This window comes from Megachile rotundata, chromosome 1, assembly GCF_050947335.1.
Source record: "Megachile rotundata isolate GNS110a chromosome 1, iyMegRotu1, whole genome shotgun sequence".
In the NCBI taxonomy this organism is placed as follows: Eukaryota; Metazoa; Arthropoda; class Insecta; order Hymenoptera; family Megachilidae; genus Megachile; species Megachile rotundata.
In genome coordinates, this window is record NC_134983.1 from 10571139 (window position 1) to 10589879 (window position 18741).

The window sequence follows — 18741 nt, forward strand, 5'->3', positions numbered from 1 at the left end:
ACAGAGAGGAACGAGCACGTGCGTATCTTTTGCATAATCGCAGACACGGCGTGGCCTTTTAAGAGGTGAGGGCAACCATTCGCGGAATGTCAATTTCAAACGAGACGGCTACTTGCTCGGATAATAAGGTGACATTTTCGTGGTGAATGGCACCCGTTCATGTTTGTCTTCGTTTAAGTTTGCACTAGTAAATAGTACATTTTTATCGCGACGTTTTGCATCACTTCTCTCTTTCTTTGCGTTTGTTGCGAGATTCGCAGAATCACGTGTTCTCACACTTATTTTCTCGGTAATTCTTTTTGCTCATTTTTTCAAAGAACACTTAGCTTCAGATGAAATTTTTTACATATGTTTACGTGCGAACTCTTACGTTGTTACGAGCGATGTTATCAAATTTTTCATAGAAAAGCCTTGAATTTGAAAAAACATTGATCTAGGGAAAGTTCTTTCTTTTTGCATTGCAGATGAGTTCACAGACTCTCATGTATTACGACAAAAGAACATCAGTAGTCAATATATGGAAATGCCAATACAATACACCTATTTGAAAATGTATATAATCTTCTATTATCTCAAGTGTTTGTGTCGCAAAGAAAATTTGTTTGCACCTATCAATTTACATAAATGGTGTTTTTTAAATAGTATGTACAGTACTGAAATAGAACTAAATACTATCTGTAGCGAGCTATTTATAAAGCAACAAGAATAATTTACATGAATGAATGAATGATTACTGTAAAGTGGAAGGTATCATTTTGTGAAAAACAAAAGCAGTCGTAAAATTATAGAAAGTAGTAATGAATGAGGATAAACGGTAGGCGTTTATCTTGGTACATAATAGTGCTGCTTTAGAGTTGTGAAATACTTGCGTAATGACAGTTTACGAGAGTAATTTTGTCCTCGTTCCATTGTTTCGTAAGCGGAGATTGATTGAAATTCCCTCTAATTATTCCACGCTTTTCGCTGTTTATCATTTTTATTCCTTTCATGACACTATTTCTCATTCCAGGCAATTGCTATTTTTAATTGCTTTATCAATTGACCTTAATTAGAAAATCGTTTAATCATTCGATACTTCTTTCTGCTTATCATTCGCATTGTTTTTGCTTAATACGGTGTCTACGTTTCTTCTGGATAATTAGGTTACTGTTATAAATTATTTTATTTGGAATTTTCAAATTACATTTTTAAATTCGCTATTTGTAATTTCTAAATTTTTTAATTTTATAGTTCGTGATTTTTCAACTCTCTCAATTCAGTAATTTACAAATTTTACAATTTGGAAAGTTTCGATGTTTTCACGTAAATTTGAAAATTTATATTTTATAAATTTATGCATTCATTATCCCATGTTCTTCAATATTAATTATTCTTGTTATTCTTCATGTTACAATGTTTAATACAACTTCTTAATAATGAATTTACAAAAGCTGACTGTTCCATAACCTATGTCTCTAATTATTAGTGCTTCTCACTATTTATCATCAAACTGTCTTCGAGTTTCAATGTTCATTAACCTGTAATATATCACGTCTATTCAATAGGACGATAAAATTTCAGCTACAAACGAGACACAAATCACGATGGTCCTTTGCGCAGGTAAATAAATTAAAGTTTCCCATGGTGGTTCGTGGAATTAGCATTCCAATGGGCGCACCAAATGCCAACGACGAAAGATCAAATTATAAAGTTTCACTTTGACATTTTCATATGGGCATATCCTGTACGAATATTTAGTACACAAGTACAGTGTTGTAAAAAAGTATACATTAGCAGCTTTTCTATAGAACGACAAATATTTATCTATTTCTAATAAACCTAACGTAACTCATTCTCAATAAATTTAGAAATAAATGTATCAATGAATTTTCTTTTAATAAATTTTTTGTAATGAATTTTTTTACATATGCTGTTGTATCAAGTACATTATCGAATACTAAAATTAATCTAAAAATTATAATTTTTATATAATGCAAATTTGTTCCCTTTTGTGGCGTTGTATATTTAGCAAGGAAGTGTAATCTTGATAAGAAATATACGGTATTTCGTGATTAATGAGATTATTCACGAACAAACTCATTACAAACTGAAATATCGTTTACTTCCTTCATTACCGTAAAATAAAGAATGTTTCGAAAGTTTTTTTCACGTTGCTAGATCAAGCTCTTGAGATAGATAGCGCTTAATTTATATGTATCTTTGTAAAGAACAATTAACGGGACTTAAAGGACCGGTTTGTCGATTCCACTAAACGTTGATTGAATTATCGAAGAAAAAAATAACAGTTAGCAGTAAATTAGACACATGTATCATCATTACAGATCAGCGCTCACGTACATTTTTACGACATTTCCGTTGATTGATTAGAATTATGGGTCTCTGATCAAATTTGACTTTTAAATTATTTCCATCAGTCAGTGTCTAAATCTACAAATTTAGAGGATTGCTAACTTTCAAATTTTTGAATTTTTCAAGGATTGAAAATTCTTAAATTTTCCAAATTTCTAAGTTTACAAGTTTCCAAGGTTAGAAGTCATTGAATTGCCTAAATTTTCAAATTTTTATATTTCCACATTCTTAAGTTTCCAAATTTCCATCTCCCCAAATCTCTAAATCCCCAGGTTTCTGACTCTCCAAATTTTGAAGCTTCCAAATCCTTACATTTCCCAATTTTCTAAATCTCCAAGTTCCCAAATTTCCAAATCCTACATTTCCCAAATTTCCACCTCCCCAAATCTCCAAATCATCAAATTCGCAACTATCCATAATCCCAAATTTTATCTTTACACCGTTTCACTCTATTATATCACCGTATAACTTTATTAGTCCGTATATCTCAAAACTTGGAGCATTTACGGTAAAAAGATCAGGATTCTGAGTGACTGGTTTTTGAACAAAAAGTATGGAAAAAAAGCTATTAAAAAAGCTATTAGAACATGGAAACCAAAACGAAAGAAACAAGACTATTACCTAAACATCTACCATCTAATGATCATGCTTTTATTTTGCAATTTACGTTCTAATTCAGACAGTACCTATATTTTTATGTTACTCTTTACATGCGAGAAAATTACGGATTGCAACTTCGCATTGTATCTACCAGTTACCTGAACTGGTTTCTTGAAACTACAAAAACTGCACAAAACGATGTTCTTCCTTGGAGATCGCTTGACTCAACTATGAATTATAGAGCTTTCAGCGCGAATAAAGTAACCTAGTCTCTACAGTTCATTTATATAGAATCAACACAAATTAATTTACATAACATTGATAGATTGTTGTGAGTTACAAATGACAATTTGCTTAAAAAAGGAATCACTGTACCGTTTAAATATTTCTCGATAAATCTCCTGTTGTGGAATACTAATTATGCAAATTGGATGCGACATACATCGATCATGGTTCAAGTTCTATCTACAGTTCATGAAAGTATTTCCCAGCCTTGTTCAAACAGGTCTTAGACGGGTTCGCATAAGGGAAGTCTGGAAACTTCTGATAGCTCGATTTTGTTGCTCTGCCACGGCGAACCGGTTCCATCGATGTATCCGGTTGTTTTTGCAAAATGTTTTCAATGTCATTTCCGTGTAATGAAAAATTACCTTCAGGGTACGTTATTTTGTACGGCCTTCACTTTTTAATTTTTGACCGTAAACTTGGTAATCGTGTAAGATGATACTGTATACTGATGTCAACCCATGAGTTAGGGCGTGAAGAGGTGTTTAGAAGAGGCAATTCGTCAGAATAGAAAAATGGAGTTCATTTCACGATATGTGTGCCGTTTAGTTTAAGAATCACGTTTTCTCGAATTCTATACGAATGCACTTTCAGTTTTATTTACTGATATCTCATGCGTTACATCGTCCAGAAATACGTACAAAAATACAACTGATAAGGCATAACAGTCGATGTACCGATGTCAACCTATGAGTTGGTGCGTGAAGAGGTGTTTAGAAGAACTACTAGAATTTTTTAATTTTTGACCGTAAACTTGGTAATCGTGTAAGACGATACTATATACCGATGTCAATCCATGAGTTGGCGCGTGAAGAGGTATTTAGAAGAGCTACAATTGGTCAGAATAGAAAATGGACGCCTCACACGTATTTTCGGTAATATTGGCTCGAGTGATCGCAATTAGCCGAAAAACAATGACAGGCAAACACGAGAGTGAGATAGTGCGAATTGCGTGATGCAGTTGTTATTGTCATTATTCTTATTTGTTGAAATGTAACGCTGGAAGTGTTTACGGTGGAGCTTCTTTTACTTTGGGTCACGCGTCAACTCATGGGTTGACAACTGTAACTTGTTGGTGCTCGATCGAGATATTTATGAACTCGGTTCGAATGCTTTGCACTTTTAAAGAGTGAAGGTTGCACCATTTTTCTTCGGTGTCGTTTTACTCGGCATAGTATTCCTTTTTACTGGAAGGTCTTAAATGGGAAATAACCATTTGCGGTGATAAAATCTGGAAGATTCGAAACGATACTTAAATCGCTCATTAGGTCACTCAGGTGGAATCCATTAAAGGAAATGACGAATCTGGGAAATTGGGTGAGACGTAAATAACTTATTCGAAATTATTCTATCTCCCTCAAAATTAATTTTTATAATTTTTAGATATCTCTAAAAATTTATTTTTCATTTAGTTTATCCTCTACAGCCAAAGTTTTATTGAATTTTAATTTAAAATAGTACTGTGTCTCTATAACTTTTAATCTGTACCCAGAAAATAATTTTTCTGAAAAATACCAATTTTAATATAACACGAATTAAAGATAATATTGATCATTTGAATTAAAGATATTTAAACGTAAAATAATAATCCGATTAACTGTCTAAGATCAAGTACACACTTTTAGTAAAATATTTCAACGTTTGACCAGCTGATAGATAACTTTATCAAAGGCTAAAGGCGAGTAGATGTTTGCAGTTTCAAAGAACATCGTTTAGAAATGAATTAGCATTTATTATACATATAAAATAAAATTAATAGAAGAGATTATTTTTTCTTAGAATATTATTCAAACTTGTGCCAAAAATTCCCAACATTAAAACTTATGATTATCGTATTAATAGTTCATTGTCCAACTACTATCGACTGAGTCATCTGAAATAATATCGTAAAAATTTATGTATATACATTCTGTAGGTGTATCGAGCTATAAGATTAAAGATTTATCGAATACCAATAGGTGGACAGTCTATTTTGAATTTCAAATGCAGCCCGGCTGGGTGTTCTTATTTATTCTTTTTCTACGAAATATATATTAAATTATTGCGTATTTTCCTTCAAAATTGAGCGAAAAATCGTATGAGAAGTTCTAATGTTTAAAAGTCTAAATTTCTGAATTTGAACATCTGAGAATTTCACGGTTTCAAAGTTTTTAAATTTTTAAATTGAAAACTGTGAAAATGTAAGATTTCTAGATTTATAAACTTAAAAATGTGAAAATGTGAACAGTTCTAAATTGCTAAATCTAACAATGTGACCATGTGAAGATTTCTCAATACCTAAATTTTAAAATATGAAAACGTGAAGATTTCTAAATTCCTAAATTGAAAATGCAAAAATGTGAAGATTTCTAAATTCTTAAATTTTAAAATGTGAAAATATGAAAATTTCTAAATACCTAAATTGAAAAATGTAACTAAATTTCTGAATATAAAAATGTAAAAGTATGAATATGTAAAATCTCCCAAATTCATAAATTTAATAAAACAAAAATTTGAAGCGTCCACAGTTACAATATTTCACATACTTCCATTTTGCATTTTTCTTTGTTCTCCGCCAGAAAAAAGAAGAAGCCCGCATAAATAATTCAGCGTATCGTTACATCTCCACTTCGTAATTACACTTGCAATATAAATTCTGGCCGATCTTCCCAGAATTTACTTCTTGAAGTTCGGTTATTCATTGTACACCGACTGTGAGTAGAGAAACCATTACCTGCCTCAAGTTGTTTTATGTCGACCATGAAAAGTTACTTTCAATGTCTACCATCGGTTTATCGAAACAGACCGTTCAGCTTTCTCCTCATCGATTTACTGCGAAATGATGCGACGGTAAGGTTAGGTCAGCAGTTTCATAATAATCAAACGAATCGCTTTTATTCCACTTTGTATTTTTCTCAAGATCGTCGAGACGCGTTAAGTACCGCGGTAACGAGCTACTGTTAACTTTTATTGTTAAAATACCAGTTCACGGCATTGAACGAAGAAGGAAGCTTTTCATATTCGAGGATTTGAAGGCGTTTTTACGACTCTCCGATGCGTGTGTCCAGGAAGGATAATCATTATTAGCATAAAGTACGCGTGCCGTTTTTTTATTGCTTCATTGAAATCTTCATATGGAAACGGGCAATCTCCTTTCTTTTTTTCCTTTGTCTCGAAAGGTATTGTAATTGCTTTGTTGATGTCTAGTGTGCTATTTGTTGTACAAATTGTACGGTAACGAAAGAATTACTCGAAACTGTTTGTTGTTACTTCTTCCGTTTAAATATTTAAACACGAAGCTGAATCAGAATAGACATATAACATTATCCTGATCTTTATTCTCTTCGACGGTGTGAATGAATCGAAGCACGCCCACGTTCGCGATCAGGTTTTTAATTTAATCGAAACATAGAAATAATTGTATTTATCGTGATTCTTTCCGCATGTTTCAGAAGAATGGGTCAGAACTTACGATGGCAACGATAAATTTCAGGTGCTAATGACATCCGGGATCATTCGTGCTATTCCTTTTTCAACAAATTCAAACCTGTTCTTTGGTCATTTTTATTCAATTTTTGAATCGTTGACTCTGAGAGGAAAGTTACAGGGTATATTGAGTAGTTTCAGTTTCCTTATTGCGGTTATGAGGTGTATAGTGTATAATTTGGTTATTTTTTTGAGGTTGTCAAGAATTTTGAAGTTGATGGAATTTATATCGTTATAAAGCACTGGGGTAACTTATAGGAGTGACAGTAATTGTTGGAGAGAGTTAGATGAATGGAACATTTTTTACATAGTGCTTCGTGATGAAAGTTTGCATAGTTGTAAAATATAATTTTTTAATTTCTGAATATCTGAATCTTTACGTCCCTAAATAAGCACATTCCTAAATAACTACATCCCTAAATTTCTACATATCTAAATCTCTACATCATAAATCCTTACGTCTCTAAATTCTTATATCTCTAAATCTCTATATCCCTAAATTCCTACATCTCTAAATTATTACATCCCCAAATTTCTAAATACCCAAATCCCTAAATCCCTAAATCCCTAAATCCTTAAATCACCAAATCCCCAAATCCCTAAAATCCCTAAAATCCCAAAAATCCCTAAATTCCCAAATTCCCAAATCCCTACAATCCCTAAAATGCCTGAAATCCCAAAAATCTCCAAATCCCAAAAATCCCAAATCCCTAAATCTCCAAATTCTGAAATTAACAAATGAGAAATTTCCCAATTCCAAATCTAAAAATTAAAAAAATTACTAAACCATAAATTTCTAAATAAAAGATGTCCAAATCTCTTTGTGCATCACAATGAATATTTGCAGATGAACACATAAAAGGAATTAATGTTCGAACGAAATAATCGATATATCAGTGGCAGACATAAAGATTACTGACATTTGACACGGAAATGCTATGGAAGTGATATTTCTATTAATTCTAATCGTTATTTTCTTGATAAAGCATGCGATTGAATTGTTTCAATTCGTGAATTAATACTTCCTTTATTAACACATTGGTAATTTCTCTTTCATAAAATGATTGGTAAATCATGCTTGATGTTCTATTTAAACTTATCTGTACATTATCTCTTATTCATTTTATAAATAAAATTTGTTTGATTGCGCAAAGCAGACTAATTATAGACGGATATTTAAAGTGTCGCTATTTCGCAGTGACCTTTGCTTTTTTTGAACAAGAGCTGCATATTTATGTTTTTCTAAGTAAATTGTTGCATCATTCTATGTGAAAAAGAGTATTAGATGGTTGCAATGTCACAAAAAAAGTTTTTAAATTATTTCAATTATTTATCTCAAATTTAAATTTGAAATGACTCATGAATTGTTATTTGTTTCATATTTTGTGATAGAAAGGTCCGAAGAGGTCAAACGCGAAATATGCTAAGTCGAAGCAAGTATTAAACAAAAACTTGTTACCGATAATTATATTATGGAAATATGTTTTTTTAACACTTATTAAAACAGCGAGCACAGTGAAAAATAATTTCGATGCGCATAATTTAGAAGCATGAATCGAATTTTAGTCATCGTCTTAGTAATTAAATTATTGACTTTCCTTGTCTTTTCTTCTTAAAGCGTTTAAATTCTCAGAGGTCTCAAAAATGGCTACAAGAATAATTGATCATTCTTTCATAAGTGACAATAAAATTAACAAACCACCCATCAATATTAACTATGGTTAATTATTTAGATCGGTCACTAAAATTAATTATTATTGAGAGTAACAATTAATACTTCTAATTAAACAACTACTGTTTTCTTTTTGGACGATAATTTTTTTCACCGGAAATATTAACTATTAACAAAATTAAATTTTAATCGAACACATGTCGAACACATCTTGCGATGCAGCACGTGTTGCAAATGCATCTAAAAATTCTTCCGTGCAATTCTATCGGATGCAGTGATTCGATTCTAGGTGCGAATCAGAGCGTTAATGTAGAAGTATTACAAGTTTACAGACACGAAGTAGGAAGTAATTAGCTCTTATTCCGGGGATGTTTTAATATTCAAGACGTTACATGCGCGAATAAAAGAATCAGTTCTCAAATGCCACCGAGCAACGACTGTTTCTTTCAAGATATGTAGTTTCATATTGCATCCGCATACCGATTTCTATTTCAACGTATATTGCATTGAAGTCCCAAAATCTACCAATAATTTTATTTCATTTAAATTTTAATTTTTTTTACGTTCTATGATAATTATTTAGTTCGTTACAATTATTATTAGATTTTTGGTTCTGAATTTTTTGAACGCTGAAATTATGGACTTTGCAATTATTAAATTTTAGGACCTCAATGCTTTGTTATACCTGTAATTTTAAAACGAATCTATTACATTAATCTTGCAAATCGTTCCCACTGAAATACGTAATAGACTCTCATAAAGAATTAAAAATTCACACTTGACCTATATATGCTTAACGTGGAATTAAAAGTATTATATCTTAACCTTGCACGATTTATTGCTGAAATACTATAATTGATTGATCTTCGTTCTATATGTATATTATGAACATGCAGAATATTTGCATATAGGTGCTACCGAATATATTTTAGATAACAGTGCTGTACAAAAAGTTAAATTTTGCATTTGTGGTAACTCTTTAACATAATTAAATTCGCTTTTTCTTACCCTGAAATTTTTTAATCTTCCTCCTCAAAATTCATTTAACAATTTCTGACACATGTTTTCAATATTAAGATATCAAAACCTGTCATGATTTATTCTTCAAACTCATTGTTCACCAAATTAACTGCAAAAAATAATATCGACGATTTTATGAATTAGTATACGTAAAAGAAATAAGCATACGATGGAAAAGCTATGGTTCTTCGATCGACCATCAAGTTTTTCCACCAAGGCCTCAACCTTGCTGCAGTATTATATAAAAATGATCGTCGACTTTACATTGCCAATGACTTGGAACAATGTACTACATATGAATGGGAATAGTTTAATAAACAAAACAAAAACACGTATAAAAAGTTTGCACAAACGTTGTCAAAATGAATTATTAATGTCACAAAGGAAGATGCAGTGAATTAACAAATTTTTTTGCATTTTCTTAATGTTCAATATTTTGTATTCAACTGTCATCCTGACTCGTTATTTTTTACAAACAAGATGACCTAATAATTAATTTACTTGATTACTCAATTTAACTCGTTCCCAATGCTTGATCCATCGTTTCGATTTTTATGAGTGTCGAGTGAGTCAGTAAAACATTATAGCGTTTCCATCAATTTTATTACCGTTAAACTGGTTTATCCCGTGAAATGTAGAAGCAAACTATCTCTATATCGTTACACCTCAGCTACGAATAACTGTCTTGCTTTTTATGTTTATACGAAAATCTTCATATACATTTCTAATCGAATAAACTACTCGTTATTTGCAGTTTTTTGAAATTGTAATTTGAATCTTATGAAGATACTCTGCTATCGAGAGCGTTTATAAGAGCACTGCAAGACCTACGGAAAACTGGTTTAATCTAAATGTAAGCCACTTATGGAGGTCGAGCAAATCGAAGAGCAATCATTTTTCCGAACTCGGAGATAGGAACTCATATCTACAGTTAGATGGCAAACTCAATCCTTAGGACTCAAGTTTTCAAATTAACTTTCAATTTTTCAAAAATTTCTAAATTTCTAGGTTGATATATTTTGAGTTCCGAAATATTTATCCTCACATTTTCAAATTTTTATATTCAATTATTTATCAAATGGTTTTTACATTTTCTATCACACTTTGACATTGTTCAATTTTCAAACATTTATGTAGTAAAGTAAAATAACTAAATGTAAGTACTAAATTAGCGTCCAAATGCATAAGTTCATAAATGTTCAAACTTCATGAGACCCTAGATGTTCAATCAGCCGAATCTTAAAAATTGCAGAGCACATAAATCTCTTAATTCGCAGTGTCACGTAAAAATTATAATCCGTCGTCCATAATTGGGTCAAGTTCATACGAAATCGATGTTACGAAGGTCGTACATTGCTCTTACCAGCTGACCGGTCTCACGCAGTCGTCAAGAAACGTTGTGCACAGTTTTACTTTCGAACGATCGTGTACCCCATCCTCTCGTTACCCGATTAATTTATCGTCGACTACTTACTCCTTGGCCATTTCGGTCTTCCCTCGGTATGCACAGATATCGCCGCGTTAAAGAATCGATTCACCACGATGGACGATTTTCTCCTCAAGTTGCTCGTCCTGCTGGCAATATTAATGTCTTCCGACTCGCTGGTATCGCTCTGGTTCTGATTCACGTTGACGCTCGAGTATCGTCGGCCGGCGATTCGATTCCATATCATCATGAAGTCCTTCATGATGTCCTGACACTCGAACAACGAAAGTTCAAGGAATCGCACAAATTACGCGAGGGAATTCACTGATCGTACAGTCAAGAGTCCACCTATTCGCACGGTAAACAAACGGGACCGAGATTAAACTTCTGTCAACACGTATCAGATTCGAATCGATCAGTCGTTCCACATGGTAACGCTAATCGACCGCACCGGTATCGAAATATTTCCGATCACGATAGATAACGCATATGAAGTCTTTTCGTCACACTAGCGGCAACAACCCTCAAAATTTCAACGGCAGCTCTCGGAGTCGCTTCAACACGTCGGATGAACTCGTCTTCGCGAAATACTTGCACTTATCGTTGCGTTGTCCAACAACGAGCCTGCCTTTCAGAACGCCTACATATATAAGATGGCTAGAAATAATTCGTCCACCGTCCACGGTATATATGCTGCTCGTTCTCTCGGATCCCGGTGCGAACCGCGTGCGAAGCGCTTCTGTAGAAAAGTGATGAAAGCGTGGATCGGTTGGGTCCAAAAAATCTGTTATAGTCATTCCGATCCCCACTTCGGTTTCAACCGGTCGATCATGGTACGTAGCACGTGGACTAGCGGCCAATCGGCGAACGGGTCCACGGCCCCACCTCGACAGGTGAAAAAGATCACCGTTTCCTTTGGTGGTGGACGCGAAGATCGTCGCCGTTGCGCGACAATTGCAGTGTGCCGTTCGTTTGCAACGATCAAAGGTCAATGGAATTGTTGCGATCGATTATGCGTCACAGGATACACGGATGCTTTACTACGTTGTGTACACTTGCTCGATACGCTTCTCTATCTGGAGCAAGATTCGCGCGTCGTGAACAGATTCCTGGAGAGTGGCTGGTTTTTAGATCGGTGCTCGGTTATGGAGAGTTATATATCTGGGGCAATTTGCGAGAGTTTAAACTCATTAGAGAGATCAACTTTCTATGGGTTATTTCTTGGGGTTGATTAGGGACTTTGGAATTTTTGAACCTTTGGACTTTCAATCTTTGGTAGTCTAGGATTTCAATTCTTGAAGCTTCGGATGACTTTAGAATTTTCTGCACTTCTCCATTTTGAATTTTGTGGATTTTAGGATGTTTTGAGTTTGGGACATTGGACGTGTGTTTAATTTTGAAAAGTTTGGCACTTTGGGATTTTACTATTTCCAAATTTTGAGAAAATTTTGCTATTTCAGAATTTTGTAATCTTTTTGAATTTTGAAGCTTCAAAGCTCTGAAATTATGGTTAATTAAATTACTTTAACTTTAAGAATTTGAAATAAGATTTTGAAACTCTGAATCTTCGGAATTGTGGAATTTTATTAAGTGTAAAATATATGATCGACTATCATTCCCAATAAACCTTTTCCTTATTTTTGTCAAACCCTTATGAATATTTATGTCATATTTCGTAGAAAATATCTTGTTTTTAATGACTTGACAAAATCGTATCTCGATTAAAAAATGAAGAAAATGGATAATTTATAGCGGAGCATCATCATCTCTCACTAATAGCAGTATTGATTTAAAATGATATGCAGAATTCGTTTTCTCATACTTGGGACACCCGAATCAAATTGTAATCACGTTGATACTTCTTTTTGCATCGGAGCCGTCATTTCAAAACCTCACTCGGGTTCTATTCTTTTATTTTCTGTGTTTTCGACCTCGAAAACCTCTCAGTTAAATTCCGGTCGCAAAAGTCGTGTAAAACTTCCAAAGGGGACTAAAATCGTCATTTGTAGCAGAAGAACGTTCTTCAAGATGCATGGACGTGCGATGGCTTTGATTTTGAGAGAATTTAGCTCACGCGAGTCTCATCTAAAACTTTTTCTCTGTATAAATGCTTCAGAATGAAGTTCCGTTAAAATTTACAAATATATTTACAGAATTTTCATTTAATTTATGTATCTTTGTCAGCGAAAATGTTTTCTAAAACAGTTCTTCCGTAAACAAAGACCGGAAATATTTCATGTAGCCAAGTTTTACTTGTTTTCACATATGTCACAGTAAAATGTCACGATAAATGTTCCTGCTGATCTCATATTTTGCGCATTCATGCTAGTAGATACGTACATACTGTGTACGTCAGCGATCATCCTGTGAATATAATTGTAACATTTTTTTTTGTCTAAAATCCAGTTTCAAGTACTAGCAGCTGCGCACTACAAACGAGACATTTGTCAACGTGACGGAACGTAAAGGAACGCCTACTTGCTTAAATTACTAATTTCTTTTGCTATATCAAAGTGCATTTATCTAGTTCTTGTCTACTATGATTCGATGAACGTAGAATTCTTTTTTGCTGGGACGAATTGGTTTTTTAGGTTATTTTCTTGTCTGTTGAAGAAGTTTCCGGATAATCGTTTGGAAAAATTGATGAGCAATTAATGTGACGTCATTGAATTGCGTGAAGAATACAGGAAATAAAAATCGTGTTATGTCAATTAATTTTTGGTTGTGGTACATTTTTTCTACAAAGCAGTAGGAAATATCAGAAAATTATAATTTTTAGAATGTTAGAAAATTAAAAATTTCATCATCGTTAAAAAGGTCACGCATTTAAAATTTAAGTGAAAAAGAAGAATTTAATTTGAATTTACTGCTGAGAACTACATTAGAAATGGTAGTAAACGCACATTAGAATTTCAATTATTCCACGCGAAGTTTTTTTGCGGAACCTTGAAATTTACAGAATACAAGATGTCCTTGACTGCAAACTGGTTCAAGTAATTACTGGAGAGACCCCGTTCGAGGGGTAAGCTACATGAGCGCTTTTGATCCTGTTTTAATTTAATGAAATAAACCCGTAAGAGCGAGGCAACCTATTCTTTTACGCCGCATCCTTGAAAGGACTTACAAGACAATGACCTCAAATGATCAGAATTTGTTTTCGTAGCGTCTTTGGTCAACGAGTCGGAAAAAATATGAAAATTGGGTGACTTTACAGGAAGTATCAACGAGTAAGGTTTCGGAAAGTTCCTTAATACGCAGTTTCTGCTATCCTTCATTTTATAAATCATAAATGAAGCAATGTGTATATATCAAATTTCAAGAATCCCAGTAATTAGATCAGTTTTTATAATAAATTCAGCATTTCCAATGTGTAATATCATTATTTGAATCTGTGGAAATTATAGTGTTCACCTGCATAACTGGTTGTTTTCGCAAAAAAATAAACGACTTCCTTAATTTCGCGTTATGACGTATTTTATATTAAAATCTTTTGTACTTCTGTGTCATTTGTGTAATGTAATCATCCTTAACAACGTCCGTAATTTACACATATTGTAAAAAATGTTAAACTGGAAGAAAAAGGTTTCATTAATTTAAACAGATGGAATATGAAATTTTCAAATATATCATACAAAGTTTATTGTGTTCAATTTTGCATCAGAAACACAGTTCTTAATAGAACTAAAATTATTAATATAATTTTACGTTAAATATGAAAAGAGAGATGAAAGAATCAGATTTCGTAAAGTACTATAGACTTGACTTTAATAAAATGTTAAGGTCAGACGATTTCCGCCGCCTTTCCTTTAGATCATTCTGGACCTTTCCAACACGCATGCGTAATTTTTTGTATGTGTAACGTAAATACGACCTTCTAAGCGCATTGTCCAGCTTCTAAATATTCAAGATACCTATTGAGGTTAGGACAGCAATGGAACAGTCATCTAAAATTAATCGGATAAAAGAAACTTTATTTTACTATAGAATATAATAATAAACTCAGTCTTTATTTCACGAGATTGCACGAGTTACTAAACACTTGCAGGAGGAAAGAAGCCAACGACAAAAGATGTTGCCCCCCTCTCTCCAGCCACCCACGATTCTAAAGACGCGACTCTAAAGGCAAATTCTAAAGGTGAATTCGCCTCAAACTATTCTAATAATACCATTTTAAAGAATCCAGTTGCTCTTAATTTCTTTCTTAGGAGCGATTACCTTCTCTATAAATCTCTTTCTTAACTGTGCAATAAGTACACTTGTAACCGTGACATGCACTTCACGGTGAATAAATACAATAATACTGCGAAATTACTGTAGTCACTTCATTGAACACTGTTTTGACATAATATTTAACTATTATTGCATTTAATCAGTGTAACATGTGTAGATTGAAGAATTTTATTGAGGAAATTAATTATTAGTAAAGATTTTCAAAATGGCCGCGATGGGCGTGTATAGTGAGATGTGAAAGTGTAATTCTTATTGAGCTAATGAATAATTTATTGTCTTCGATGAAGTGCATGTAATTGTAATTAACAAATAATAACTTTGATGATATGTGTTATTGTTCAGGAAAAATTAATATAATTCTTAATTATTAAATACTACAAAATATAATGTAGTGCTACAATATTATTTAATAATAGAACAATAACAATGATGAAGTTAGAGAACATTAAAAAATTAACAGAATAAAATAATAATAACAAAATTCTGAAAAAATCAATAAATGTCTTAGTTAATATAAAATATGATGTGTAGGTAAAAAATATTAGAACAATAAATAATAGTAAAATTAGAAGAGATTAAAAGAACAAGAAAGAATGGCACTTGCTAATACTCTGATGCGTTATTAATAACTATATAAACACTCGCAGTTTCATTTATCAGCAATTATAAGAGTAATGCTACATAAAATTTGTCTTCTGTTTTCGCTTTTCTCAACAATTCAAGTACACTACATTTTTGTTACGTCGGTCATCAATGACCCTCACGGCAATCAAGGTATTAATAATTCATTTCATCGTGTGCCGTACTAGATATGGTTATTTTTACCGTGACGGTCAACGTGTTAACGCGTTGACTGCCATGAATGTCACGGGTAATCGGTACCATAAATTTTATCCTATAGTTCTCACTTTCACATTAACAAAACAGAACTGTCTAATCACGCGGTACTCGATCGTTAACCCGAAATACGATCACGCGGTATCGCGTGTACACTTGCTAACTCAGCTATAGAATCACGCGATGTCTCGTGCTGAATCACTGTCATAATTCTCCTATCAACATCGAAATGAATAAATAACAGAACTGAATATTCAATATTTAATAACTGTTTACCAACAGATTTCATTAATGAAAAATCTACTGTATTTTATTACAGAAAATTGAAGAAGCTTACTAAGAAAAGAGAATCGAAGTTACTTGAAATATGTGCCAAAAAATTAAATCTAGCTTCTCATTACTCTGATCACCAAATATTTTCATTTATTTCGTATCCTTCAAATTCAACAACAAATAAATTACAAAATTACTGAGAGCATGACAAGAATGATGTTTACGTTTACAAATGTTATTCATTTTCGCTAAATAATTCTGTAGAAAAAGAATGTGAAGGTTGCGAATTTGGCTGGTGTATACATTAATTTCTTCATGTAGCACCTGGAAAGTTGAGATCGAAAAAACGATCAGTGATTTGAATAATTACGATTACCCCGTATTGCATTATGCTCGTTTTCACTGTGGTATTTCACGCGTTCAATTCTTCTCATGCTTTTTACTTCTGTTTCTCGAAACAAAGTTCGTCGAACCAGCGTACTCCTCATTATGTTTCATACGCGAGGAAAATATTGCAAAAAACGAAGAAAAAGTTCAACGAGAAACTTTTTACTCATTCTCAATGTATACGATTAATTCTATAAGTATCCAACTCTATTTCCTTTGCATATTTTTTAGTATTTTACATTTTGTTGCGATTAAATGTTTTTTATTTTTTGTAGCTCTTAAACGCGGGAAGTTTATTATTGTGACTGTGTATAAATGAAGTCATATGCAATTTAATCGAAGCTTATGCTAATGAGCACGATTTATGAAAATTTACCTTCGACACATACAGTTCGGCGCATAAACCTTCGAGTAATATGCAAACGATAATTCTGAAGTATCGCACTTTGTTATTATTTTAACGAACAGGTAAGATAATTCCACGATGATTTTATAAACATTAATTTATTTTAATAATGCTATTACCGCTTAAATAATACGGAATATGAATATTTTATGAGGTATCAATAATTTCAGCAGCTAATTCTTGCAATGTTAAACGCGTCATGTAAAATTAAACAAGATATAATCCATGCAACGATGATTAAAGCTGAAACGTTTATGGTACTTTCAATTTCAAATGACTTCATGTACGCCAATTATACCGCTACCACGCCACTACACACGTGTTTGCTCCACATCTTGTAAAATCAGTGGAAATTGTTCTAAACAGTATATTAAGTTACTATACACTCGAACCAATATTAGTACAACAATCGCAGAAGGTAAAACAAACTTTCATAATTGAAAAACAGAACATCTGAAAGTTTGATTTCTCTACAGACTGTTTTATATTTTATGTATTATATATATTATGTATTTTATATTTTCAGTGCATACAAAATTTAAAATATAAACAAATTAAAGTTCGTTGTATAAAGTTAGCAATCCTTGTTTGATATTTTAAAATTGCAAATAAAATAAAGAAACAAACAAATGATAGAATTGCTGTTTGTGTACACATGAATTTTTCTTTCAATATAAATTAACTCCTTAATATTTGAAATGTTTACTAAAAATATAACTATGTTGCACTTCCGCAACTTCATATTACTCGCTATGATATACTTTGAAACAGTAAAAATATAACTATGTTACTGCAATATTATATATTTAACATCCACGTCAAGTATCTTAATTATGAATTCTATTATTAGGTGTTTAATTATTGCTACAGAATATGTACGATCCTACGTTCCATTAACCTTGCGCGATTAACGGGACTAGAGCTCAATTGCCGTGACTTCTTGTAACACAACAAAAGCGATAGAAGGTTGTATTCCGTTCTCGATATCACTTCACTCTTTAACCCTTTTGTTCTTTCAGAGCAGTGTCTGTTGACCGAGGGGTGATTAGATTGAGAATACCTCCGAGGACAATGAACCGGGATTTTCTGAACGAACGCCAGAAAAATTAACATTCGACTCTCTGAGAGGACAATAATTACGTTAGAATATTCGTTACGATATTTTACTATTTTATTTATCGAAGCATTTTTGTCGAATTCTGCTTTACTGTTCCCCTTCGAGACGCAGAAATTATCCGACAGATTCTTTTTACGTTTTTGATGACGGAGTCTTCGACTCGTTTTCTCTTTTATCTTTTTGCAAACTGATTCAATGAACACATTGTTATGGGTTGACGTAAAACCAGGCATAGAATCGGTAAATAGTTGCGGATGATACAGCATATACGAAATTCCCAGTTTATCTGTGACGTCTCATCGTTTCCTGTACACCAAATTGCTTCTACTCGGTGGGCAATTTGCATATCTGATTTGGATATCTTCTGGAAACTTCGGTGACAGAAAAAGAAACAGGTACACGAAGAAAGTGCAAAATATACGCCGCTATTTTGTCATATGATTTACAGTATATAACCTTCGCAAATAAATTTTGATTCTATTTGAGAATATTAAAAATGGTAATAAATTTTGAAACTTAGAAATTTGGTAGCTTGTGAATTTAGAAATGTAGACATTTTTTGGCATGAAAATTCAGAAATATAGAAATTCCAGATGTTAAATGGTCAAATTGCAATTTGTAAATCAAAAGATTTTAAACATCGTCACTGTAAATTTGGATATTTAGAAACTTAG

At 32.7% G+C, this 18741-nt stretch overlaps 1 protein-coding gene across 5 annotated transcripts in view; it reads right to left on the reverse strand.

Annotated features, from left to right (window-relative positions):
* Positions 1 to 18741, reverse strand: part of LOC100882988 (scavenger receptor class B member 1) — a 51802-nt gene that overhangs the window by 23218 nt on the left and 9843 nt on the right. Inside the window, exons 1-2 of one of the 5 annotated variants that reach the window (XM_012280711.2) lie at positions 10866 to 10965; positions 9380 to 9500 (exon numbers count right to left, since the gene is read on the reverse strand). The exons of 2 other annotated variants lie outside the window; for them this stretch is intronic. Coding sequence is in view for 2 of the 3 variants with exons in the window: in XM_003701266.3 (XP_003701314.2) it covers positions 10866 to 11079 (214 nt within the window). In the remaining variant the exon portion in view is untranslated. Of the gene's footprint in view, positions 1 to 9379; positions 9501 to 10865; positions 11694 to 14688; positions 14762 to 18741 lie in introns of those variants that run through there. 2 more of the 5 variants (XM_012280710.2, XM_003701266.3) reach the window with 2 other exon arrangements.